This window comes from Lampetra fluviatilis, chromosome 13 (genome assembly GCF_964198595.1).
Source record: "Lampetra fluviatilis chromosome 13, kcLamFluv1.1, whole genome shotgun sequence".
Classification (NCBI taxonomy): Eukaryota; Metazoa; Chordata; class Hyperoartia; order Petromyzontiformes; family Petromyzontidae; genus Lampetra; species Lampetra fluviatilis.
In genome coordinates this window covers 11,797,382-11,823,731 of record NC_136287.1, presented here as the reverse complement: position 1 = coordinate 11,823,731, position 26,350 = coordinate 11,797,382, and the positions used below count along the sequence as shown (strand labels likewise).

General features: G+C 44.6%; 1 protein-coding gene across 1 annotated transcript in view; it reads left to right on the top strand.

Moving 5' to 3' along the window:
• LOC144935547 (neogenin-like) overlaps nt 1-26,350 on the top strand; it is a 171,069-nt gene that overhangs the window by 119,412 nt on the left and 25,307 nt on the right. Inside the window, 11 exon segments of the mRNA XM_078862307.1 lie at nt 1,068-1,121; nt 1,123-1,207; nt 5,002-5,051; nt 5,415-5,556; nt 6,580-6,690; nt 8,870-9,064; nt 14,224-14,319; nt 14,937-15,175; nt 17,960-18,098; nt 23,432-23,539; nt 25,617-25,811. Of these exon segments, the coding sequence (XP_078718433.1) occupies nt 1,068-1,121; nt 1,123-1,207; nt 5,002-5,051; nt 5,415-5,556; nt 6,580-6,690; nt 8,870-9,064; nt 14,224-14,319; nt 14,937-15,175; nt 17,960-18,098; nt 23,432-23,539; nt 25,617-25,811 (1,414 nt within the window).

Genomic DNA, 26,350 nt, shown 5'->3' with positions numbered 1-26,350 from the left:
ATCTCCCCTTGTAGCTCTAAGGGATGTTCCCTCCCTTCCGATAAACTTCCCAGACCAGCCAGATTGACTTACCTTAAAACACAGAGCCATCAAATCGGGTTCCAAATAAATTGAACCTGCCCTTGCTGACTCTCTGTGCTCTGACCTTCCACAGCGTTGTCAGCACTGTCCAAGCCAATGCATTAACCTCTTCTGTGGCTACGACCTGGCAAGTAATCTATTGTAACTGGTGTTTATTAATAAGGCACACGATTAGGCATTTGTTTTCTCTCCCCAGGTGTACGCTGCTAAAATAAGTGTTTGAATTAGTGCTTTATTTGTTATTGCTTTCATTCGTTGTGACGGCATAATTTCAATAAGAAGTGCGGAGAGTAGCTATTTACAAATATACATATAATATTTATAAGCAACAGTGGCGTTCTTTTAATTTGAAATATATTGAACAGCGAGCCTCATTCCACCAATTACTCATGGTCCTGGGGCTTTGTTTAAGTTTGGCTGAATCAAATGAAACTGCTGCGCTCTTGCCCATTTCCCATAATTTTGTAGCAGCCAGCGACAGTGAGCGCTGGAGGAAAGGGACGCAGATGATAGGAGATGACGAGTGACGGAAGGAATCGGCCAGGCGCGTAAATCATATCGGGGAATCAAGAGATGAAATCCAGAGGGTGCAGTACCTTAGAACGACAGCGATGAAAGCAGCAGGGAAAGAAAGACGAGACAGCAAGAGGTCACAAACATGATCGCGCATGTCGTTAATGAATTAGTAGATGACTGTCAATGAAGAGGAAAGCTCTCTGTGAAGCTGATTCTATTTAATCGTGCTTTTATAGATGCGCTTTCAATATCAAGTGGGACTTCTTGCTCATTGGTGAACGAAAAAATGAAAATGCTAAATAGATGAAACCCACGGCTTTAATGGCTTATTAAACACTAGCACTGGCGAAGCCACCGCTTCTTCGGCAGCATTCCGGACCGTCCGTCACCGCTCGCCGAAAGATGAACTTGGCACTGGTGCCTGGCGGCGTTGTGACTCTCCGTTGCCGCCCGTGCCGCAACCTGGGTAGGAGGTGGATGTGGGGGGCCAGTCGTACAGCATGCACGGCCTCAAGAAGCACACGGGAGTACGGCTTCCGCGTGGTCGCCGTTCAACCGGCACGGCCCGGAGCCTCCACCGAGGACGTGGTGGCGCGGACCTACTCCGACGGTACGCCTGCCAGCCTCTCTGCCCACTCGGCAACGCTCTGCGCAAACCTGCTCGTTCGTTCGTTCGTTTGTTCATTCACGGAAAGTTATCTCGATTTAAAGCTTTCGTGACTGCAGGCATTCAACTTCTTGGTTCTTTCGGTAAAGTCACGTAGAAGGGAGGTAATAAAATAATAAAAATAAAACATAATAAAATATAGGCTCCTTAAATATACGCTCCAAGCTTGGTGGTGTTTCATTCTTCACCTAGAGGGCGGCTGCTTGCGTTGTGGCCGAAACGTCGTGAGAATTATTTTATTATGCTTTATTTTTATTATTTTATTACTTCCTTCTACGTGACTTTACCGAAAGAACCAAGAAGAAGAAAATTATCTGTTCATTGACTCTATACAGCTCGGCAAATGCCTGCACCATTCGTTGACAAATTAAGAAATCCATAAGTTCATCGATTCATTCCTTCACGCAATGTATTTCTTCCCTCGCATTACATATGCCACTTAGTACCGTGTAGTGGACCGATCAATTGAGTGATCCCATTTAGGCGTGGCCGATGGGCCCGTGACGTGGAGAGGGCACAGAGCAAGGCCAGCGTATGAAGGGAGCTTCAGCGCCAATTTCCTCAAATGAGTATTGGGGATTGGTAGGGGGGGCATTCATGTCCATAACCAATCTGAGCTAGCGTAGGACATTCTACAGCAGGACCAGTCTATCTGTGAGACAATCATTGTTGATTTTCCATGAAGTGATACACCTGGGCGGGTGATGGACAGAGTTTTTATTGCAATTGGGACTTCTGATTTGTGAGCAGTAATCCACACTCACAGCGGTCGCAGGCTGGGAATTATTTTTTTAAAAATAAGTTGCAAAGAATCCTAAACAGAACCCTGCTGAAAAAAGTTTTGAAACTGAACTGAGGGTCTCTGATTGAAAACCACCAATGTAGATAAATACCACAGCACAATCTATTGAGCAAACATATCTTCATTATTAAAAACAGAAAAACTTGCTTTTGCATGTGCAGAAACTGCGAATACCTCAAGAAATTGAGGGAAAAGCATGAACAAAAATCTGGTCTGGCAGGTGATTATGCTGCAAATTTCTCCAATAATCATACAATAAATCGATAGTAAGAGGTGTCTGTTGACAATGGTCAATGATGAGAATAGCTGGGAAATGACAGCCTATTAAAGAACAAATATGAAGATATAGGCAGGTAGTTGGTTTCAGTTGGGAGCATTGTTTGTTAGGATTTTTGTTTCCATATGCTTCTTATGAAAGGGAATTATTTCCCTCCTATACCTCCCTGGGAACCAAGAGACTTGTTTATTGCAGCCTGCCTCGGTAAATTCACCTAACGAAAGACTTGTAATAAAAAGTTAATTTGTAAACAGTGGAGCGTATCAGCCTCGTGTAACCCCGTAGAATACTAAATAATTCAAGTTGATTAGATCCCAATCCAAATTATTTCCTTAATGGTTATAATGGCATTCCAGTAAGTATTTTGACTCTCTGCAGCCTAGGCAATTTTTGCTCAATCAATTCCATAAAGCATGCTGCGAGTTTATTGTCTCTATGAGGCCGATGGTGTCTAGCAGTGTGCAGGTTGTGATGAAGGGTTCTTCGTTAAAGTATCATTCGACTGACTGACACTGTAAAATATATATTTTTTACACTAAAAAAATCGCAGATCTCAGTGTTTCAGCTGACTGACCTTCAGCAAGATACCTACGTTCACATTTGTGTTTGGGGGAAGGCTGTTATCAGCAAACGAGACATTCATGTAACCTGGAGGAATTAATGATTACATGAGTATGCCAATCACTGGTAGCTCACCTGGGCGGGCAATTAAAGTTACAAACTGAGATTCATATTTTTTTTCTTAACCTGAGTGAGCGCACTGGCAGTATATAATAGAGACTCATTCTGGTTCTTTCAGTAATACGTTTTTTAAAATTTGTATTACTGAAAGTATTTTTTTAAATGTTTTATTACTGACAGAACCAGAATAAGTCTACATTAGAAACTGCCAGTGCACTCACCAAACTTAATAACCAGGCTACAGTCCACATTATAGATTGCAAGTACACTCACTCCAATTAAGAACCAGGCTACAGTCTACATCAGGGGCGGTTTCTTCATTAGGCGATTGGGCGACGCACCACCAATGTCATTCAACCACAGAGTCACGCTAGCCGTCACTGTGCCTCTGGATATAGTCCAATCAGTGTCATGTCACGTTCTGTGGAGTACCGCCTCTTTTTGGGCGATTTCACTCCGGCTGAGAATCGCCCCGAGTGGCCCCATAGACTTACATTCAAAGATGTTTTTTTTCGACCGGGGGGCGCTGCAATGCAATTCCCTATGGCTTCCGGGAGGGCTCGCCCTAACGTGCTTACGTCATCATACGTAAGCACGTTTCATCCAACAATATAATTTGTCGCCACCTAGTGGAATCTTTAATAAAAGAAACTTGAGTGGATTGTAATAATAGTGAGTATAGAAACAAACAAGATGTATTGTAAGAGTCACTTTATTTTTCATTAATATTAAAGAAGTGAAGTTGCCTTTACATGCTTAAGCTGTTAATTTATCCATTGCATGGGTGGACCTTATCCTTATCAATCAATCAGACATTTGCCCCCCCTGAGAGAATTTGCAGGAGCCGCCACTGGTCTACATTAGTGTTTTTTTGGTTTTATTATTTTTATTAAATGTTCATGATTTTTTTCACTTAATTTTTTATCATTATTTTTCTATCTACGTGACTTTACCGAAAGAACCAAAGATAACTAATTCCTGCATTCACGAAAATTTTAAGTCAAAACTACAAACAGTCTTGAGCTCGATTGTCCACAGTAAACGTTACATACACAGGGGCCTGGGGCTAGAGCAGTAATGCAGTGGATAGGGCAGTGCCTCTGAACCTAGAGACCTGAATTTGATTCCCAGTCCATGCAACAAGGGGGGGGGGGGGGTATGGTCAAGCAACCCCCGATCAAGACACCATCGAGGGCCCTTCATCCAGCATTGAATTGACGATGGGCTGTAAATTATTGCATCAAAATGATATCAGGCTTCTTGGTATCAGAGTTAGAACGCTCAGCTTGCAATTAATTGACAGGCTTCAAGTTTAAATCGCTCTTTTGGGGTAAACGCATAAACTCAACAGCCCTCCGGAGTTAATGAGATCAGCATTCATTTGGTGGGAAGTGAACCAGCGTTCATTCTACGAAGAGGCTGGCCCCCCACCATAGCAATGTGTGACTTCTTCATGTTTGTTCTTTAATAGACTGTCATTTCCCAGCTATTCTCATCATGACCATTGTCAACAGACACCTCTTACTATTGATTTGATGTATGCTCATCGGAGAAATTGTGGCATAATCACCTGCCAGACCAGATTTCTGTTCATGCTTTTCCCTCAATTTCTTCAGGTATTCTCAGTTTCTGCCACATGCAAAAATCTAGTTTTTCTGGCTCCGCACTGTCAGCGGACACGAGGAGGAAGCTCACTGTTGCTCATTTCATCGGCGAGACTCTGACTTCATCAAATATGCAGTTGCAAACAGACCATTCAATTTTCCCAGCCAAATATATATTCATATTCATGTTAAGAACGTAGAAAGATAGGAATGGGGGGGGGGGGGCTTTTTGGTCCATGTAGCTCACGTTGGCCGTGACACATCGCTCCGTTGTCTGATTCGTTTGCCTGTGATGCTGCTGCTGCTGCTGCTGTTGCCTTGCGCCCACTCGTACGTCAGCTCTTGAGTCGGCTAACTTCATGTTGTTTTGCAGCTCCCAGTGCTCCACCTTCCAACGTGACCTTAGAAGTTCTCAATTCAAAGGTGGGATTCGTTGATTCCGTCGTCGATGCTCCTTGTGTGTAACCGTCGACGTCACCCCCGTGAAGTAATTTCCGTGTTTGTGTATTGAAACGTAGCTGACCTCCTTTTGGAAATATCGCAGCTTATTTAACTCGCCGCGTATAACTCTTTTGACGTCCATCCCAATCGCATAGTCCATTTGCCAATTGCTGTGCATCGCAGCACCGCAGCCTTTACCACTTTCATTACCTTGGTCGGTCGGCGCTATTAATTATATTTTTTTCTCTCTCCCGTCTTTGAGCCATGTCGTGGTCGCGTGCCGTTCACCGCCCTTTGTGGACGTGTTAACAGTGCTCTTTTGATTCCACCCCTTGTTGAATGTAGACCATTGTAGTGCGCTGGCTTCCTCCGCCGCAAGGGACGCAGAACGGGCCCATAACCGGCTACAAAATCCGTCACAAGAAGGGCTTCAGGCGCGGAGAAACGGAAAACACAGAGGGAAACCAACTCTGGCATCAGCTTTCAGGTGTGCTCTAGGGCCGTTCGCTGGTCTCACCACTCTTATTAAGCCACTGGGAATGAATCCAGATTAAAATGCAAAGCTAAAAAAAAAACCTCAACGTATGAGCGTGATTAATGGGAAGAGGGTGGAGTGTGGTGGTGCAGTGGCTCATGCGCTGTGCTCTGAATCTAGTGACCTGGGTCCAATGTATGTCCTGTATGTTGAACTTCTTTCCCACCATACGTAGACAATTGCGCTAATCGGAGATGTGGAGGAAGGTCAACGAACTAAATGAAAAAAGCAGTTCTAAACAAATTCGTTTTCAATCTACAATGCGTGGCCACAGCTGACATCGGCGATGAGTCGTATCTGAACTGGTGCTTGGCGACTCCCTTCACCAAGTGGCACTAGCCAGCGTGGTGACGTGTGGTGGATAACCCATGCTCTATTGGGATTCCTTCATTCAGAGAGTGGATTGACAGAGGGGCTGTACGTTTAAATAATGTTACAGGAACGCGTAATGTTATAAATATTCGGTCAAGGCAAATGCTCGCCCAGCTCCACCAAGCATTCGTGCTGCGCCAATCTCCTGTGGGATCTCAGAGCTGTGTTAGTTGAAATTCTACGATCCCATGGTGAGGGCCGGTCCCTTATAAGACAATTGCCGTTGACTTCCAAATAAGTGGTGTGCGTTTTATATACCCATGATGAATACTGAGTTTACGCGACAGTCAACTTTGCATTTGCGTGTTTAGTTTTCTGCCAGAGCACCATGAAGAATAAATGACACATGATGCCGATATCGTTGTATATACATGTGTAAATTAGCAATGTCACGTGTGTTGTAACTTATTATAGAATTAATACTTGGTTCAATTGTGTTCTAACGTTCATCCGAGGGTGAGAGCTGAACGTACAGCGATTGTGGTGGGTAAATTTATTTCAAGTTGGAACGAAGGCATTGCCTGTCACCGAAGTGGCTGGAGCAGCACCTCATTTACAGCCACTGCTGGGGAAGTTGATGCATCTCTTTCCCTGCCTGTCTAGGTCTTGAAAAGGGCTCGGAGTACAGCTTCAGGGTGGCAGCAATGAACATTAATGGGACGGGTCCGTCCTCTGAATGGGTTTCGGCGGAGACCTTTGAAGACGACTTGGATGGTGAGTCACACTTTCACGCCTATGCAGCCCTGGCGGATGCCGGATACGCGGGTGTTTGTGGGTAAAGTGCGGCGGACGACTGCGGGGGGTGGCGCCGGTCGCGGCCGCGTCGCCAAGAAGAATAAAGGGCAGCAGGACGGTATTCTTAAGCAACGGATGCGAACGCGTGTGGATCTCCCGCGTGTGTGTGTGTGTATATATATCGGGATGCTTTCATCCTTCATCTTCTGTCACCTGGACGAGGGGGGAGGAGGTGGGACCTAAGTAATGTTCCCTTTTGGGTTGAGCTGCAGCATCCTCGCCGTTTTGATTTCTCATTACTTACGAAGCGCTCCACCGAGCGCGAGTGCTACGTTACCAACACCCACGTGGACTTACCTCTGTGGGGGGGTTGCGTGTAATGGTTGCCGAAAGCGAGATCATGCTTAGAAGAGGCATAGTCACGGGCATCAATTCTATGTAACATTTCGAATTAAGCATTACCTCAATGTGACATGTACACTGTAATCTATCGCATCACCCGCTAATGGATTGTGAAATCTGTAAGGGGTCTACTCACTTTTTATTTATATTATTTGTATTTACTTTATTTTTAATTATTATTTTTATATCTACGTGACTTTACCGAAAGAACCAAATAATGTGGGTCTAGTCACTATTGTAATCGTCGACAAGTTTTGCCTTTGGTTTTTAACGGGGGGATATACGGTTTGCTTGGGGAGCTCGGCTGCTGCCGACTTTCCTTTTGTGCGCCCCACGGTAAACGGTTAACACATTAAACTGTAAAAAAAGAAGTCTTGAGTCATGGCCCCCTGGGTCCATGGGGATCATTTGGGGCTCCACAAAAGCCTGAAAGGGGTCTGCTGAGTGTCAAGGGGTTTGCAAGGACACAGGGGAGGCGTCTGTGATTGAGTCTAGAAACCAGCGAAGCCCGTTCCTCTCCGCCACGTGTCACCCCCCCCCCCCTTCACCACACGTGCCTGGGTAGACGCCTTCATAGCGTCCACAAGAGTGGTGCTGCTGCTCGTCTGTCATACGGCACTCTGGAAGGAGGGTTGGTGCGTCGCGCAGGGATTATCGTGTGCTGTGAAAAGTCAGATCTCCTACGCTTTGAGGTGGCCAGGGGGGACATGCCAGTTCTTGTTTTTCTGGTGTGCCCCCAGGCTGCGAAATTCACTTCCAATGGACAATCAAACGATTCGCTCAACTCCCCTCGGTTTATTCAAATCCCACCTTAAGAAGCACTTATTTTTTAAAGGGAGTTTTTGTTTATATCTTGTGAATAATTTGTTATGGAGATGGATTTGATTTGTGTACGTCTGCACTCATTTTTTTTCTGCTGTGTACAGTGCCCTGTGACCTCCAGGTGAAAGGTGCTTCAGAAGCAGTAATTATTATTACCGAAGAAAAATCTATATTACCCATCTGTGTGGACTTTTGAGTGGGATTCTCGTGAATGGTTTTCTCCAAGGTCTCCGGCTGCATTGAAAATATGCAAAAAATGTTTAACAACAATAAAACAAATCTATATTTACAATGCAGGACCCTCCTAAATGAATCTTATCTTACATGCATAACTTAATAGCTCATGTTACAAATATATGTATTCAAATTTGAATGCAGATCAGGAGATTTGAATCCTTAGGCCCAAAATAAAATGTATGAACTTCGGTCATAAATAGAGAGATAGATTTTATTTATTTCAGCGGGAAGGGCCCAATGAGCTGCTAGCCCCTGATTCATGGCCCTCCTGTAACAGTACAGGTGTTGTACAGTACATAACTAAGTTACGATCGTGGACACAGGAGAGATTCACAAAAGGTTAATAATGTGAATGAAGTAAACCTCTCCTTTGCAATGTGCTGTGCATTGTTGCTTGACTGTTAGCCACTTGGCAGTTCACCAATTTCAAACATGCTTATGGTAGCGACAAAATTGTTGTCATTAAACTGCTATGCGGCTGATCCCATCCCCCCCCCCCCCCCTCCCAATATGCACATGGATTGTTACAATACTTGTGAAATGTTTGAGTGAGGTTGATGCCCAATTTGTGGAAGCTCTGCATGACATTCTCTCCTCTCTCTCTGCGGCGAGTTGTTTGGCTTCACGGCGTTGCCCTCTCCTCTGCCCCACCGCCGCTCACCGCCGCTCACCGCCGTTGTTTTTTATTTTTGCGCAGAGTCGCGCGTGCCCGACCAGCCCAGCTCGCTGCACGTTCGGCCGCTCACCACCAGCATCGTGGTGAGCTGGACGCCTCCGGCCAGCCACGGCGTCATGGTGCGGGGTTACCTCATCGGCTACGGTGTAGGCAGCCCCTACGCCGAGACCATCCGCGTCGACACCAAGCAGCGCTACTACGCCATCGACAACCTCGGTGGGTTACGACCGGAGTCGCGGTCGCTGGCAGAAGGAGAGGAAGTGATGGCATGGGTGCGGTGGCATCACCACACTCATGCCGTGACGACATGGTAGAGGTTTGACCTTGATGGCTAACCTTGATGACGTGATGGCAAGAGGACAATTGAAATAAATTGAGGGCAAAGACAGAATAATAAGGTGAATAAGGTTGACAAATCCTGGAAAATCAAAATATGTTATCTTAAATAGAAATTCACTTTTGTCATAGCACTGTGGAATTCTCATCACTGGCTCAGAGCCACTAAGCAGGGATGAGCGCTTCACTGAGAAGAAAGTTTGTTGTGTTTTAATGGCGAGCAATTGAAGTAACGCCAGACGTAGCTGTCTGGTTGTCATCTCTCAAGACTGTTCCATGATAGAAATGTAATACTGCCGGCAGGGGGAATATCCCATCAAAGATATTTCACCTCCACGGCTTTAAATTTCGATTTAAAGCTTTCGTGACTGCAGGGATTCATCTTCTTGGTTCTTTCGGTAAAGTCACGTAGAAGGGAAGTAATAAAATAATAAAAATAAAACATAATAAATTTTCGATTTAAAGCTTTCGTGACTGCAGGGATTCATCTTCTTGGTTCTTTCGGTAAAGTCACGTAGAAGGGAAGTAATAAAATAATAAAAATAAAACATAATAAATTTTCGATTTAAAGCTTTCGTGACTGCAGGGATTCATCTTCTTGGTTCTTTCGGTAAAGTCACGTAGAAGGGAAGTAATAAAATAATAACAATAAAACATAATAAATTTTCGATTTAAAGCTTTCGTGACTGCAGGGATTCATCTTCTTGGTTCTTTCGGTAAAGTCACGTAGAAGGGAAGTAATAAAATAATAAAAATAAAACATAATAAATTTTCGATTTAAAGCTTTCGTGACTGCAGGGATTCATCTTCTTGGTTCTTTCGGTAAAGTCACGTAGAAGGGAAGTAATAAAATAATAAAAATAAAACATAATAAATTTTCGATTTAAAGCTTTCGTGACTGCAGGGATTCATCTTCTTGGTTCTTTCGGTAAAGTCACGTAGAAGGGAAGTAATAAAATAATAAAAATAAAACATAATAAAACAATTCTCACTGTGAGAATTGTTTTATTATGTTTTATTTTTATTATTTTTCAATTCTCACTGTGAGAATTGTTTTATCATGTTTTATTTTTATTATTTTATTACTTCCCTTCTACGTGACTTTACCGAAAGAACCAAGAAGATGAACTCCACGCCTTGTTAAGACCATTTCAATCAAGCGAATGCTCGTCTCTCTCTCTACAAGAAATGAGAACATGTTCACGACTGCACTGGCTTTACCACTTCCCTTACCCTATAAAGTGGCTTATTTATTTATTTTATTTACTAGTTTTTGTTGCACTCATTCTTCATACCACGAAATATGTTTTTACAAGAGAATGCGGTTCTGGTCTTCTATTTATATTAATTTCTACCTAGTAATGCCATATCTGTAGTATATTAACCTATATACAGTAAAACCTTGGATTGCGAGTAACTTGGTCTGCGAGTGTTTTTCAAGACGAGCAAATTTTTTAAATAAATATTAATTTGATAAACGAGCGTGGTCTTGCAATAAGAGTAGTACGTGTATACACTTTGTCTGCCGAGCGCCATGTGATCACAACTGATATACGAGTGCTTTGGATTACAAACACGTTTCCGGAACGAATTATGCTCGTAATCAAAGGTTTTACTGTATATTCATTTCTACCTATTAATGCCATTTCTATAGTATATTAACCTATGAAGAAAATGCAACTTAAAATAAAATGCAATTTGGAGTCCTCAGTGTTTCGTGATAAATTACCCTGAGCCAGTGAGCGTGCCCTGTACTTTTTGTGGGTTTTATTTTTTTACAACTTAAAACTTTACACTGCACAGGTTTCTGCGATTCTGCTGCATAACGCTTGGTTTTGCTACGTTTCGCTCCGCATGCCGGGAGCTTTTTTCCAGAATATATTGTTTGTATGTTGAACTTCTTTGGCACCGTACGTAGCCAACCAAGCTAAACGGAAGTCGGAGGTGTGGGGCGGTTGTAAGGACAACAAACTAACGCACTAAAAGGTTCCAACTGCCGAAACGTTAACTGAAGAAGCTCCGAGCGCGTAGAGCGAAACGTTAAACGTCGTGCTGAACGAAAACACACGTCAGGATGTTCCAAATGTGATTGATTTTGTTGATTGCCTCTCAGTTGAACACGTTTAGGAGGCTTTCGCGAACAATATCATCCATAATACTGTTTTTTTTCGGGTTAGATCGCGTAAATATATAAATGTGTCGTTAACGTGTATTAAAAAAAAAACTGTTTTATGGATTGAGTGTCTGTGTTGACGGTATGTCCTATCTAGATTTGAAGTTTTCGTGACTGCAGGGATCCATACTCTTTGGTTCTTTCGGTAAAGTCACGTAGGTACAAAAATAAATTAAATCACGACGTTTCGATTGCAACACAAGCAATCTCATCAGGTGGGAAAACCACAGCAAGAAAATATTGTCATAGTCAAAGTGAAAAGCGTCTTACTGCTGAAGCAGGCGTGTTAAAGTGATAATCTCTGTTGACAGCCCTGACCCAGCGTGGGAACATTCCACATTGCTGTCGTAGAGATTCAGCATCGCCATGTGATGACAATGCAGTGGTATTTACTCATCAACCCTCAAGGATGACACAGGATGAGTGGACTTGATTGGAATTTAAACACGCAACCTTGTGAGTTGCTTGCTATGAGTACACAATGGAGAGATAGAAGGTGAAATGTCAAAGAAAAACACCCCATTAATTTTACTTGAAGATCAGCAACATGATTCTCTAACGATGATACTAATCATTGAAACTATATTAAAATATATATATAAGGTTGTACACCTGGAATATAATTGGAATGGGTATTATTCATGCCAGTCGTCGACTGAACCAGATTTAGGAAACAGTGGGTGGTTACAAATATAATTGCGTGCAAAAAGAAAATTTGGAATTTGAAACAATCACAGCTACAAGAGAGAGAGAGAGACGATAGTCATTGCTAAAATGTAGAATTTGTTTTTTTCTCCCGAAGTTGTTTAATAAAAAATACTTAAATAGTAAAAAAATCATCATTTATCGTTATTTACTTATCTACCTCGAAGAGGCCATCCTGAGTGAAATCACCTTAAACTTCCTCGGTTCAATTTTGATTTAAAGCTTTCGTGACTGCAGGGATTCATATTCTTGGTTCTTTTGGTAAAGTCACGCAGAAGAGAAATAATAAAATAACATCACCTGATGATGATTGCTTGTGTTGCTGTCGAAATGTGGTGAGAATTTTCATTGTTTTGTATTTATATTATTTTATTATTTTTCTTCTGCGTGACTTTACCAAAATAACCAAAACTATGAATTCCTTGGTTCAGTTCTGTGCCAAGGGAGAGATGCAATGACATTTACGTTCGCGGCGAGTGACTTGGCATGTTGTTCATTTTCAGATGGCGCACACGATATTGTAGCCTGCATGTAAATGTGGCCTCGGATTTTGTTCAAATCCACGTCGCGTTCGCTGAATGCAAATGAGGGTTCACGTGTCACTTAAAGGACGTGACGTGTCTGATGGTATCGTCGGCGCACCAGCCCAACGCAAACCGATCAGGCCAGGTGTTACGCCACATCCTATTTGTTTCGCCCGCTGTAAGCGTGCGCCAATTCGAAGCGGAGGAGCGCACAAACTCCGAGCGCAACTTGGAACACAATAGGTTCTTGTGCGCCGGGTACGTCTGTCAAGAACGATAGACGCGACGGCAGATGCCATTCGATTTATTCATTGAAGTTTTCATTTGCCCAATGCTTGGAGTGTTGCTTGTGAACAATGTCTTGCCCCCCTGACTTACGATATTAAACCGCGTAATGTCATTCTTACTTGAAAAGACTGGCAGAGTACCCACGGTCAATGAAGGTTTTTTTTTTACATCCACCGTACAATACATTTCTGGCCGCGTATATTTCATGTCGGAGTATTCTTGTACAGCCATTGCTAGGCTTAGTCTCTTATGCTCACTTGAATATAGTCCACTGTGTCATGAAGACAGATCTTTTTGTTTTGCATGGGTAGGCACGTACGTTTGTGTCTGTGCATGGGGAGCGGACATGTATTGGTTGGTGTACTGCGCTACTAACCCAGCAAGTTCAATTCCCACTCATGGCCAGCATCAGTGAAAAATACCTGAACTGCTCCTGAACATCCCCTAGGTCAACTCAACCTCAAATGAGTGTCCGCTACAGTCTGTAAACATCAGCTCTGGGGAAACAGAAGCAGCCGAGTGTGGTGCTGGTCACCCACCACCCTGTCCCGTGTGTCATGCCAACCTTCGTAGTTTGTAGCTAACATCACTTGCCCCAACAGCCTGAAAAAGTTATGGGGGGGTGGGGTCTTTGTCTACGTGTGAGCGAGAGAGATGGAGTAGTGGCACAGTGGATAGCACACCGCGCTAAGATTTGGACAGCCGGGATTCCATTACCGTCCATGCACAAATGTGCCTCCCCCCATGCTCAGTTGCAGCCTTACGTGTGCGTCCCGTACTATCCGGCTCCGTGCGCGAGCCTCGGCAGGATTGTACTTCTATAGCCGAGACGTCCTTCCCCGCCCCCCCCCCCCACACCCCCTTCGGTGAGAACGTGGTACGCTTCGCGAAAAAAATTGTTTGGCAAATCTTCTTGGTTCTTTCGGTAAAGTCAAGTAGAAGGGATATAATAAAATAATAAAAATAAAACATAATAAAATGAAAGTTTTATTTGTTTTATTTTATTATTTCCCTTCTACGTGACTTCACCGAAAGAACCAAGAAGATGAATCCCTGCAGACACGAAAGCTTTAAATCGAAATGTTTGGCAAATATTTGCTCTACACCTCGGCGATGGTGCGCCGATGCTGTCAGGCCGGATCTCGGGAGGATCGGCTGCGTCATCCGGCTGCGTAGCAGCTGCAGGGAGGTCTGCCAGGAGGTGGGGAACTAATAGGTTTGGCGGCGCGGCGCCGTGTTCTCCAACAACGGCTTTGGCCGCGATGACGCCTCGGGTCTTGACGTCAATGACGATCGATCGCTTTTTTTTTCTGAATCTCAAAACCCTTCCCGTTGCTCTACGTTTGCAGAACCAAATCACCAGTACGTCATCTCCCTGCGGGCTTTTAACCAAATGGGGCAGGGCGTGCCGCTGTACGAGAGCGCGACCACTCGTGCCGTCACAGGTGAGCGCCGCCGCCGCTGTTGGCAGTGTTTACCCCCTGGCGAGCGAATGCCAAATTCTCGGGGAGAATTATGAGCTGGAGGATCCCGTTTTCAAGACCGCGCTAATGATTCGCTTTGCATCATTGACATTTGCTGCAGGAAATGGTATTAAATAGTTGCAGGGGTTGGTTTGTTTTGATCCAGAAATGTTTACGTGTAATTGCAGTTTTAATAAAATGTCGGAATGGTATTAGTTTTAATCATCGTAAAATAACGTCTCTTAGTGAAATGTCAGATTTGCATTGGTCTTTTGCACCTGTTTTTTGGTCATGCGGAATAATTAATTTTGACCTTTTGCATCAATTGCATGTGGCGAGGGAGGGGTATAACATGTACACTCTTTCAAACGACTAATGATTTCTCTGCTTCTTGTTTTCTTCTCATTGTTCTCATGAACCATCACATTTCAAACCCCCCCATCCCCGTTTCTTTTTTTAAAACATCGTATTTATTTACGTTAATTGCATTCGTGCCGTTTAACTCTCTCCATGAATCCCACACGTGTTTTGTTTATTTCATGTTTCGTTGCGTTTCACATGGTGTGACTTTGGGTTTGATTTAAATCACTCACGCGCAGACCCTGAAGATCCTGCGGAGGATGACCTGTTTGACCTTTTCGTGGACCCTTTCACGGCAGTCCCAGATCTCCCCACTCCCATGCTGCCCCCCGTGGGGGTTCAGGCCTTCGTCATCTCCCACGACACCATCAGGGTCACTTGGGCAGACAACACTCTGGCCAAGAACCAGCGTATCCCAGACGCGCGCCACTACACCATCCGTTGGAAGACATACTTCTCCACCACAGCCAAATACAAGGTGCCTCCCCGCCCCCACCTCCCTCCCTCCCTCCCCACCTCCCTCCCTCCCTCCTTCCACAGAGGTGTCATATTTGCATCATTGCCAGGGAAAAATACACGTGGCTTAAAATGGGTTTCTCGCCACCACTTTCATTAACTGTCCAATACAATAGATGTTGCTTTTTACATAGGGCTGTGCGTACAGAAAGTCCCACATTTTCTGACGGAATTGTAATGCAGGGGCAGGAGGAAGAGGCAGTGGCAGTCTTATGCAGTGGCCGACCCTCCGCCATGGGAATGTGGAAACCCCACCACTTAATCGTGGTTGCCATTGGAGATAAGAAAGGCTGTTGGCTCCATTACGTTCCTGCCAAATCTCGCGCAACATTCATTGTGCTCAGAGTCTATCGAGCAGTAGCTACTCGTAGCATTTTTTTCAATATTTATTTAGGTGTAATTTACCCAAACCAAAAACGTATCTGGATTGGCGGACATAAAAGGATGAACTTAGCATGGTCAACCAAGCCCAGAGTTGTGGTAGCAGTTGCCCCAGGAGTCAATATTGCCTGAATGGAGAATCGTTACCACTTTTGTACGTGTATGTGGTTGTTAATGTGTAATATGTGTTCCATTCTGTGTATGCTATTGTGTATTAGTTCGTTGAATCACTGATGCGTTGACAATTTTAAGTCTGGATACTTTAAAAGTTTCAAGATTTATCAAATGAAGTGCACTATTTTTAAGGACTTTTAAATGAGCCTGAGTCTCATAATTATACGAGGATGTGCCATCAGAAAATGAGCTCCCGGGGTTGTAATTTAAGAAAAAGAATGCATAATCTTCCCCCAATTTCATTTAAATGTATGTAAATTTAGTTGTAAATTATTCATGCATTCAACTTGCATAATCCACAGTTTCCACAAAAGCCAAAACCCTATACATTTGGTCCTTCACAATTATACGATGCCCGGGGCTCAAACGAAGTCATAGGAATACATTTAATAACATTAATTCAGTCTTGTATATGTACAAAAAATATAGGAATGGGGTGGAAGGGGGTGGGTGGGTAGGTGGGTGGGGGGTGGAGAGAGCAGGACAACGCTACTTTAGATTTCTTTCTTTGGCGCATGCTGAAGCGTGTTCACACATAAATCATGGATGCCATCTGACGCGTTGGGGCGGGGGGGGGGGTGCTGCGTGTGCGATGTGCGTACGCCTCGCATCGTTTGCGAGTTTTCTGCGACGCATGGCGAGGGGGGCGGTCCCCTTGGCATTTTTTTGTTTGCTTTTAAACACGTTTTCAATTACTGCACCTCGATTATTTAATCTCCATTGCTCGCCCAGTGGCTTTCGAAACGGGTAATAACACATGCAGAATGCGCAGGGCGCTTGGGAAATCTTTTGCTCGAATAGATTCAACGCCCTTCCATCAAAGTCAAAAGTTGTCCCCGTGCTCAAACAAGCGTTTAAATTGCCGGACTTGTGGTCTTGGTAGAAATTTCATATTCGTTCATTCGTTCGCTTCTCAGTCCGCTTGTCCTGGTGACGGTCACGGTGGCAGCATGTTGAGTAGGGTGGCCCACTATACACTACACTATACACTACTACACTATACACTACACTATACACTACAACTTTACACTACACTATACACTACTACACTATACACTACACTATACACTACACTATGCACTACTACACTATACACTACACTATACACTACAGTATACACTACTACACTATACACTACACTATATACTTCACTATACACTACAACTATACACTACACTATACACTACAACTATACACTACACTATACACTACAACTATACACTACGCTATACACTACAACTATACACTACACTATACACTACAACTATACACTACACTATACACTACACTATACACTACTATACACTACACTATACACTACACTATACACTACAACTATACACTACAACTATACACTACACTATACACTACACTACACTATACACTACTACACTATACACTACTACACTATACACTACACTATACACTACAACTATACACTACACTATACACTACACTATACACTACAACTATACACTACACTATACACTACACTATACACTACAACTATACACTACACTATACACTACACTATGCACTACAATACTGTACACCGACTCTAGCTATTCCTGGGGAATTCCCAGACGTTCCCAGGACGAACGAGCGACAGTCCCGCCACCGTGTCCTGGGCCGACCCCGGGGTCTTCGCCCAGTTTATATTTGTGTGATATATCAATATAACTCTTGATGTCCTCATTCTATACTTTCTTTACTTAAACATTTCGACCCTGGAGGAATGGTGGGACTGTGAGTCACCGTGCCACCTGGCTGTATCTGAATGCTAGTCATATTATATCTGAATACTTATCATGTCACTTATCGTAATACTTATCATAATATTGGAATGATTGGTTTGGAGAAGTGGGAGCACAGTGGTTAACAGCACTGTACTATAGACCCAACAACCAGAATTCGATACCTGGCCATGGCTAACATCCCCGGTGAATTATGTTACTGGACATTTTGGAACATTGGTCATCTTCAAAGCTCATCGGATTCCTCCAGTCTAAATCAAGATTATTATGATGGTATCTGCACTGGTCCTGCCTCCATCACCACCTTCACCAACCCACACTGATTACTACCACGTCTACTACGTTAAACGTACTACTACTACTTGTTAAACTTTACCTTCGTTAAACTTACCTTCGTCTTTTTTTGAGCTGATCGTCATTGTCGCCTGATCGCGCAGACGGCGAACTCCACGACATTCACGTACCTGGTGAGCGGCCTCAAGCCCAGCACGCTGTACGAGTTCTCCGTCATGGTCACCAAGGGACGTCGCTCCAGCACCTGGAGCATGACGGCACAGGGCACCACAATGGAGGCGGGTACGTGTCGAAGCTTGCGCTCCTCCAACTGCGTCCTCCGTGCATACGTCCGTCAACGGTGGCGAGATGTTAACTACCTCGCCTGGTATGCAGGAGGTCGTGGGTTCGATCCCGACCCTGACGCCTGCTGCTGTATATTAGGAGTTTGCATGTCTCTCTCCCCATGGTCGCGTGGATTTTTCTCCGGGTCCTCTGGTATTTCCCTCGACATTTAGAATCAACGTGCGTTCAGAGTATTTGGCTGCTGTGAATGTCCACGTGATAAGCCACTTTGTTGAGCTATGATTTGTGATCGCCAGATCGCTTCTGAAAAAGAGCTACATAGTTCAGTGGGCCCCCTACCTGGTAAAATAAAAATACATTTTCTAGTTTTAAGTTCGGTCAAAATACCAGTCACGGCCTGCAATGTACGAGGAGGCCCGAGTCCAGCGGCGGTTTTGATGGATTGATCAATGGACGGAACGCATCCCTGTCCATCTATCAAGGCTTGTGGATGTAGCCTGTGGAAAACGAGAGACACTGGGGAAAACAAATTCCAACAAAAAGAAAATCTAATTTTCCCAGCAGTGGCTGTCAAGGACACGGAGTTTTAAAGTCGTGGCGGCGTGTGTTGCTGAGTCCTTTTCTATGAACCTTGCCGATTGGGTTTGTGCTCATTTTACGCTTTTCGTGTTCAGCCGCAGTGCAGTGCACGTGTTTCCATTGCGCAGAGAGGGAGTCTGTCACGTGACTCTGTGTCCATGCAGAACACTGTGCCACACAACTGCAGAGTACGTTGGGGATTCATAGAGCATCTTAATGCAATTTCACCGTGCTAATGAGAGCTCTAGAGCGGCTGTTGGGTGACAGATGCTGTGTGTGAGTGCGTTTTGCGGAGTGGCATCGTTATCTTTAGCACACCGCATTACAACAACCCAAGTTTAATTACTATATACGCTTACCATTGGTGAACGCGATTTGAAACTGATGTAGGTCTCTCTTTAGATTGATTAGGCCTGAAATGAATAACTGATATGTCATCGCCATTCCTTTAATGCCACTGCCATCGTCATCAGCTCTGATCAATCCACTGCAGAATCAAGGCCTTCCCAACCCATTGCCATCTCTTATGGTATCGCGATCCAACATTTCATCTAGCTCCTGAATTCCATCACTCCATCTCCCCGCCGGGCTTCCTCTAGCATTCCGTCCCTTGGCCGCCATTCATTTCTCTTGATCTTCTCACATCATCCCTTCTAACAACGTGCCCTGCCCAAGCTCACTTGCACGTTGACCCTTTCCCGTTCTGAAATGTCTGAAAGTTGCAGGGTGGGTGTCCCGTTCACTTTTGAATCTCGGAATGAGCAAGCGGTTTAGCGGAACTTTTATTCAGAGAGGCATAGCGCCGTTGTTTTTAAATACATTATGCTCACCGCAGAGAAATGTAGTAACACGACCGCACTCTACATTAGCTGGCGCCAAACTGTGCCACACGCCCTCCCGCATGGACATGTGGAAGCCCCAGTTATTTTATTTAAGTTTTTTTACTAGTTTCGCTGCGTACATGTACGTCATCGGAACGGGAAAGTGTTAATAGGTTTCCGCTAGCAGCATTTGCACTGACAGTCTGCATTGCAAAACGGCATGTTCGCTATAGTCGTGTGGATTTTTTCTCCGGGTCCTCGGGTTTTTCCCTCCACATTTTGAATCAACGTGCATTTATATTATTTGGCTGCCATACATTTCCACACGATGATCAGCCACTTCGTTGAGCTATCATTTGTGGCCTGGTTGCTTCTGAAAAAAAACGATTTAGCTCAGGCGGGCCCTACCTGGTAAAATCCCAAAAAATTGTTAAACTAAAATATGTGCCAGGGGAGTTATTAATTTCACATCGAGACGCCTGTTATTCTGGATTTCGCTTGGGATATTGCTTAATTAAAAGGACACCGTCAAGACAACATTAAACTGGGCAAAGTGATTGCAGTGCTCTTGGTGGGGAATAAATAAAATGTCAGGTGTGAAAGGCAAACATTCGTCATTTGATTCACAGCCTTTCGCATTGATGACTTCAAAATTGAAACCCATAATTTATAAACTTCCCCGTGGAAGGCGATTGTCTCCGCTCGTGTAATGTATTGAGAATGGCAGATCTCTCTGGGCAGCGTTATGGAAACTTAAACTTAATAATACAATCAGGAACTGAGTGACATGTGATATATAGTGAGGTGGGATTTTTTTCTCTCCCCCTCATGAATAAATTCAATGGTAATTTTTTTCATCTCATTAAAACAAACAAAAAAAGTGGCTTTTAATGGGATATTTATAATACGTGGTTTTGTTTTTTGTTGATACACAGAAATGGATACGTATATAAATTCCCATTCTCGTAGCCCTTCAGCCTTTACGAACGATTGAGACAAGTGCTCAACTACTAAGGCTGGCACGGCACGCTCGTGGTAGTGTGACCAGCCCCATGCCTCGGTCAACTTTTGTCTCCTCATTGCTGATGCTTACACCAAATTTAAGGCTGAGTTGACCTCGTAGAAGGCTCAGTACAGGATCATATACCGCTTTCAACTGACATGTATCGGTTGAATAAATTGCAGCACGAACACAACAACAACAGCTGCTGCCATTCACCTGTAAGTGGGGACGATGTTACCACAGTGCATGTGCCAGGCTAGGTGCACTTTGAGGCCACATGCAGCATACAGATGTTTTGTAAGTTGTTAGATGTTTCAATTGGTTCACACACCGACCCGCTTTATTTTTTATTCTCTTCTTCCTGAAGCTGTCTCCAAAGGAGAGAGGGGAGTCAAGTCATTTTGACCATCTTATAATTTTCTAAGCCTATTTTCATCGAACAGACGTATAAATGTTTGCACTTGATGTTACTCTGTGGACCGTGACAAAAATCACGGAGGCACTCACCCTGAACATTCACTGCCTGCTCATGCAACCAACACTGGCACATTACACACACACACAAAAATCAGCAATGCAGATTGCTCCGAAAGCAGGCGGCTTGCTTGGAAACAGCTCTGAAGACGCCCATAACTGTCGCTGCCCACTTAAGGCACTTTCAGAAATCCGAAGGCAGTAGTATAAATCCCCGGACGCGGTACGCAAATTTTTCGTTAATCAATTTCTCTGTTGACCTTTGTTCCCAACACGCATTTCGCAATCGATTTCGACTGATCGCCCGCCCGCGCATTGCAGGCCTGCCGCCGCTTTGCGCAAGCGACTTCAGGAGGTCGCCGGTTCTCGCGTCCGTCGTTACACTCGTGTTCACGGCCGCCCGCTCGGTTACTCCTGAGGCAATTGTTATCGGGTTGTTTTCGCGTTTTGGTTTTTGCCTAGTTTCAGCCCCACGCAGTTAAAAGCTCATAAAAGCGGAGCACCGCCTTTAATATGGCTTGTAGCAAGCCATCCCTCGGGTGTTCGTTTGCTCCTTGAGGGGACCCCACCGCTCGCTGAGAGAGCAAATGTGTTGTTGCAAGTGGCACGCATTGTCGCGTTGCTCTTGTCAGATGGTCAAAGGCAGGTAACAGTTGAAATCGGTGCCCGTTGATGTCACCACACCTTTGCAAGAACCTTCTGCATTATGATCGATTTTGCGGTTATATTCTTTGGGTCTTTCGGTAAAGTCACGTAGAACAACAACAAAATTACAAAAAACTACGACGTTTCGATCGCGGCACAAGCAATCGTCATCCGTTGTTTTCCCTCCTGATGACGATTGCTTGCGTTGCGATCGAAACGTCGTTGTTTTTTTGTAACAAAAAAATTGTTCTACGTGACCCAAATTATATGAATTCCTCCACGAAAGCTTCGAGTCAAGATGTTACGTTGCTTCCACATTTAACATCTGACCTCCAAAATTTGCGATCACGAGTGTTCCGCCATCTGGCCCCTTAGGCCTCCTTCCCCTTTTGGGTCCTACTTGGTGACTGTCACTCCTCTATCCTGCACACGTGCATCATCCAATAAAACCTCCTCTCGTATGTATGCTGAACGTCTTTCGTACCGTACGTAGCCAACCGTGCTAATCGTCTGCAATGATTTACTGCAACAATGCTTTTCTGCAACATTATATTGCTTACCATATCCTACCTCATCTTCCCATGGAATTCTTGGCATACTCCCAGGCCATAAGCTTCCTCTTATATGGCAACACAGGCGTTACACCTGTGCCTCTAACACTCATCGTTTAATGCTAAAGTTGATATTTAAAATGGTCCCAAAGTGTAGTCTTACCAATGTGAAACCCCGCGTTACATAATTTTCAAAGTAGTTTTTTTCAATGCAGATGGCCATGGTGTAGTTCATACCGCCAGTTTATTTATTTGTTTGTTTCAAAAATACATTTGTAAGAAGTTGGAATTTAAAGCGCAAAAGGGAAAAACGTGCGCCAGTGTGAGAATAGTCACCACCAAGGCACTGTGCTGCACGAAGCCTTGGAGAAAATAGCAAAAGTAATTGGTTCGTGTTAATTTAAAAACACAGAATGTGTTCCTTCTAAAAAAAACACACGAGAAACCGATTAACCATAGACCGACTGCTAATTAAAAGTTACTTTCACAAAACTACTCACGGAGCGTAGATTTCATTGTTACAGAATGTTGTGGGCGGCAGTTTATTAGCTTCGTGCCATTTTGCCAGCACAGTTACGTGAATACGCTCACAAGAGTCGGTCTCAACGTAAAGTTTTTTGGCCATGTATGAATTCCCCGAAGCAATTTAGCATGTGAAAAGCAGCATGAACACACATTGTTATATTTTCCCTCCATAATGCAATTGCATCTCGAGAGCTGTTCCATCGTGTCTGCTTTTAAAGTTAAAGCCATTGTCTGAGGTTACATTTATTTTGTAAATGCGGTCTTACTTCCGTTTTTGATATTAGAGCTGTTATTTTTTTTCCCTCTCATGAAAGCACGTGAACATTTTAAAGTGGTCGTTTTCTTGACAGCCATACTTTGCAAGATGGATGTAGTGAGCAAAGCGGTGTTGCAATGGTCCCCTGTTATGTGCACACTTATGTTGTGATTTCAGCGACTTGCGCGCATTCTGGTGCGTTTATAAATGGGAGCGGAACGATATGAATCATTGCCCGGTTCACAACACGCAGCATTGCAGAATGCCAGGTGGCGGATCGACGAAGCAGCACTTAAGTTGCTTCGTTACGGTACAGCTGCCCTTTTATCTCATCAAAGGACGTGAAACAAATACATTTAAAGACCCACGTGTTGCCTCACAAAGGCGCCGACCCAGGGGGGTGGTCTGGCACAGACGCAAGCTCATTTCCCGGTGTGCGTATTTCAATGTTTACGCGTTTGCTGCTCTCATTTCAGTGCCTTCGTCCGCTCCAAAGGATCTCACGGTCATCAGCAAAGAGGGAAAACCTCGGACCGTCATCGTGAACTGGCAGCCCCCGGTCGAAGCCAATGGCAAAATCACAGGTAAAGCCACTCCCTCGCGAGGCCTGCGTGCACCGGGTAGCCTTCGCCCGCATGTGTTCGGCGTTAAAGCGGGGATGTGGTCTCGCATCGGATGTGCGCCCCGCATGAGCCGCGCGGCGAGTGACGAACAGGCCGTCGCAGTTTCCTTCACAGTCACGGGGGCTTTGCTGTGCTGCGGGCGATATCGTATTTCGTAGCTCGTTGAACAACAAGTTGCGTGACGCGGACAGAAATGGTGTTTGAAACGAGCGCGTTGCACCTCTGCTGCGCACGCGTGTTCCGCAGGTTTTGTGGGTATCGCGTGAAGTGGAAGCTGTGTTTTCCCCCGTGGATTGCTGAAAAAAAAGGAGTCGAGTGGCATCCACTTGCCTGTTAGGGTCGTTCTCCTTGCAATGCCCGCCATGTGTCAACGTTCACGCGTTTCTGCGCAGAAGTGAAAGCTTGCACGCAAGATGAACGGTCTCCTAAACATATTTTGAACGTGTTTGTCTTTGGACAGTGCTTATCGACAGCCGAGAACCATAATTACAAGTGAATCAACTTCATTGACTTTTTCGGTAGTACAATATTTGCTAGTCGTTACAGCTGCTTCATTGGCGGTCTTTCCGTTGCTGTTAAACATCATTGGATGAAAATACTTCATATTGTGGAAATGAATTTAATATTAGACCACCTAATGCACGCGGGGTGCAGCAGTAGCGCAAATGCCACGACGAATCTGGCGACCTGAGTTGGATTCCCAGCCACAGCTAGCATCAGTGGAAAGCGATATCTGACCTGGTGCAAGGGAGGACCCCCACACTGACTGACCATCATGGAGAAGTATGGTCAAACAACCTCCACGACTGACCCGGCATTGGGGAGGCATTCATCCAGCAGCCGTTTGTCAAAGAGCCGTGCATTATTACAAATAAATAATATGCATGGCTGTTGCACAAATTTACAATTCTCAGAGTCACAGCCATTGCAGAACATCAAAATAAATGCAGTCACACGTGTTTTCCAAAAGGATATTGGTATTTCACATTAATATAGCTGTGGAAAATGTTAATAATAATAATGCTTTCCCGTGGGATATGCGATTTATTGCACATACCAAAGCAGAATCATACACGTGATATAAACGCATTGTGTGTATGAACATATCCAATTTGTACGCGACAAAAGCACAGCCATTGTTGGTGGGGCTTCGTGCCACGGATAGACAGGAAGCCAGTGTGGCAAGCCAGCAGATATATGTCCTTGATGTCCCACGTTGGAAAAGACTTTGCCTCGAGGAGTATTCATTAAAGCACGAACACTCTTACATTTATGCTTAGGAGAAATGCGAAACACACGTTGCCTTTTATGAATAATAAAATGCATTGACTTGAATTATATTACTGAGAAAAACTAATTACGATAAATCAATACGGTGTACGTACACGTTTGTTTCAAAAGGTTCGTTTGGGTGTGTGTATTTGTGAGTGTTGGGTTCAGTGGTGGCACAGTGGTTGGTCCACTGCTTTCCCATCGCCCTGACATGGAGTCCATTCACAACCATGCCCATCTTCAGTTGTAAGAACGATATCAGTATTTGTTACGTACTTACCAAGTGGTAGGCTGCTGAATTTCGATCCCTTTCACCGCATACCAATTTTCATAACGTAAGTTGTGCAATCATAAATCATTTGTATAAAGTTGGTACGATTACCTTTTAAATTTGGAATACCATAAAAAGTGTAAAAAAATGCTTCTGCCTACTGCTTAAATTGGTAGGTTTGCAAGTATATAACACGTACTCATTGAAGGCTGCGTTGACGTAGGGGCAATCGCCCAGTGCAGGCTCAGACAGATAATGCTTACTGCTGGTGATGCACATGGTTGAGAATGGAATCCAGATGATACATTGTGCAGCACCGGGAGAACAAATGCATCTGGGCACGATGCTGGCACCACCACCCAACCCCCCCTCCCCCCCATTCCTTGTGCCATGCCAGGCTTAGTAGGTCGGTGTTCATGGCACTTGCCCCGACGGAATGAAGGGCTTGAACGGAGAGGTGGCATGTTTGTGTTTTGCGTGTTTTGTGTGGGACAGGATATATCATCTACTATACGACAGATGCCACAGCTGAGCTGCATGACTGGGTCGTGGAGCCTGTGGTGGGTGACCGTCTGTCCCACCAAGTGCAGGAGCTCACGCTGGACACGGGATACTACTTCAAGATCCAGGCTCGTAACGCCAAGGGCATGGGCCCGCTCTCCGATGCGGTGTCATTCCGCACGCCCAAGGGTGCGTACCCCACACTGCCTGTGCCATGCATTGCATAAGGTTAAGGATTTGTATGAATAGGGCGCTTAAATGCTTCTAGGTGGCGTAACGGTTTGCAAGCCTGAATCGCAAGCCCAGAGGTTGCTGATTCAATCTTCACCGGCCATAGCGTTTAAAAAAATTGGGAAAGTCGTTTTTTTTTTTTTAAATCATCTCCCCGCCTCTGTCCACGCAGCAGTGTAAATGTGTGTGGTGGGGTAAAGTGTGGGAACTCCCACCTCTTCCAAGATGCCTGGCCAGCATGGGAGAGTAGAGCAACATGCACTCTAGCGGGCCTCTCTAGAGCTCCCACGAGTGGTGCCCCTTCCGCCTGCGGTGGCATTAGCAAGCGATTGCAGGGCTGCACCTTTATCTTTTCACTAAAGGCCTCGTTATTACAAAGCCCCTTACCTGGGGGCGCACACCTGCGTGTTCCAGCTATGCAGCATCTAAAGTGGCTGCAGGCGTAAGGTGAAATAATTGCATGCGAGGTACGAATTAGAAATAGATTCCTCCTCGCG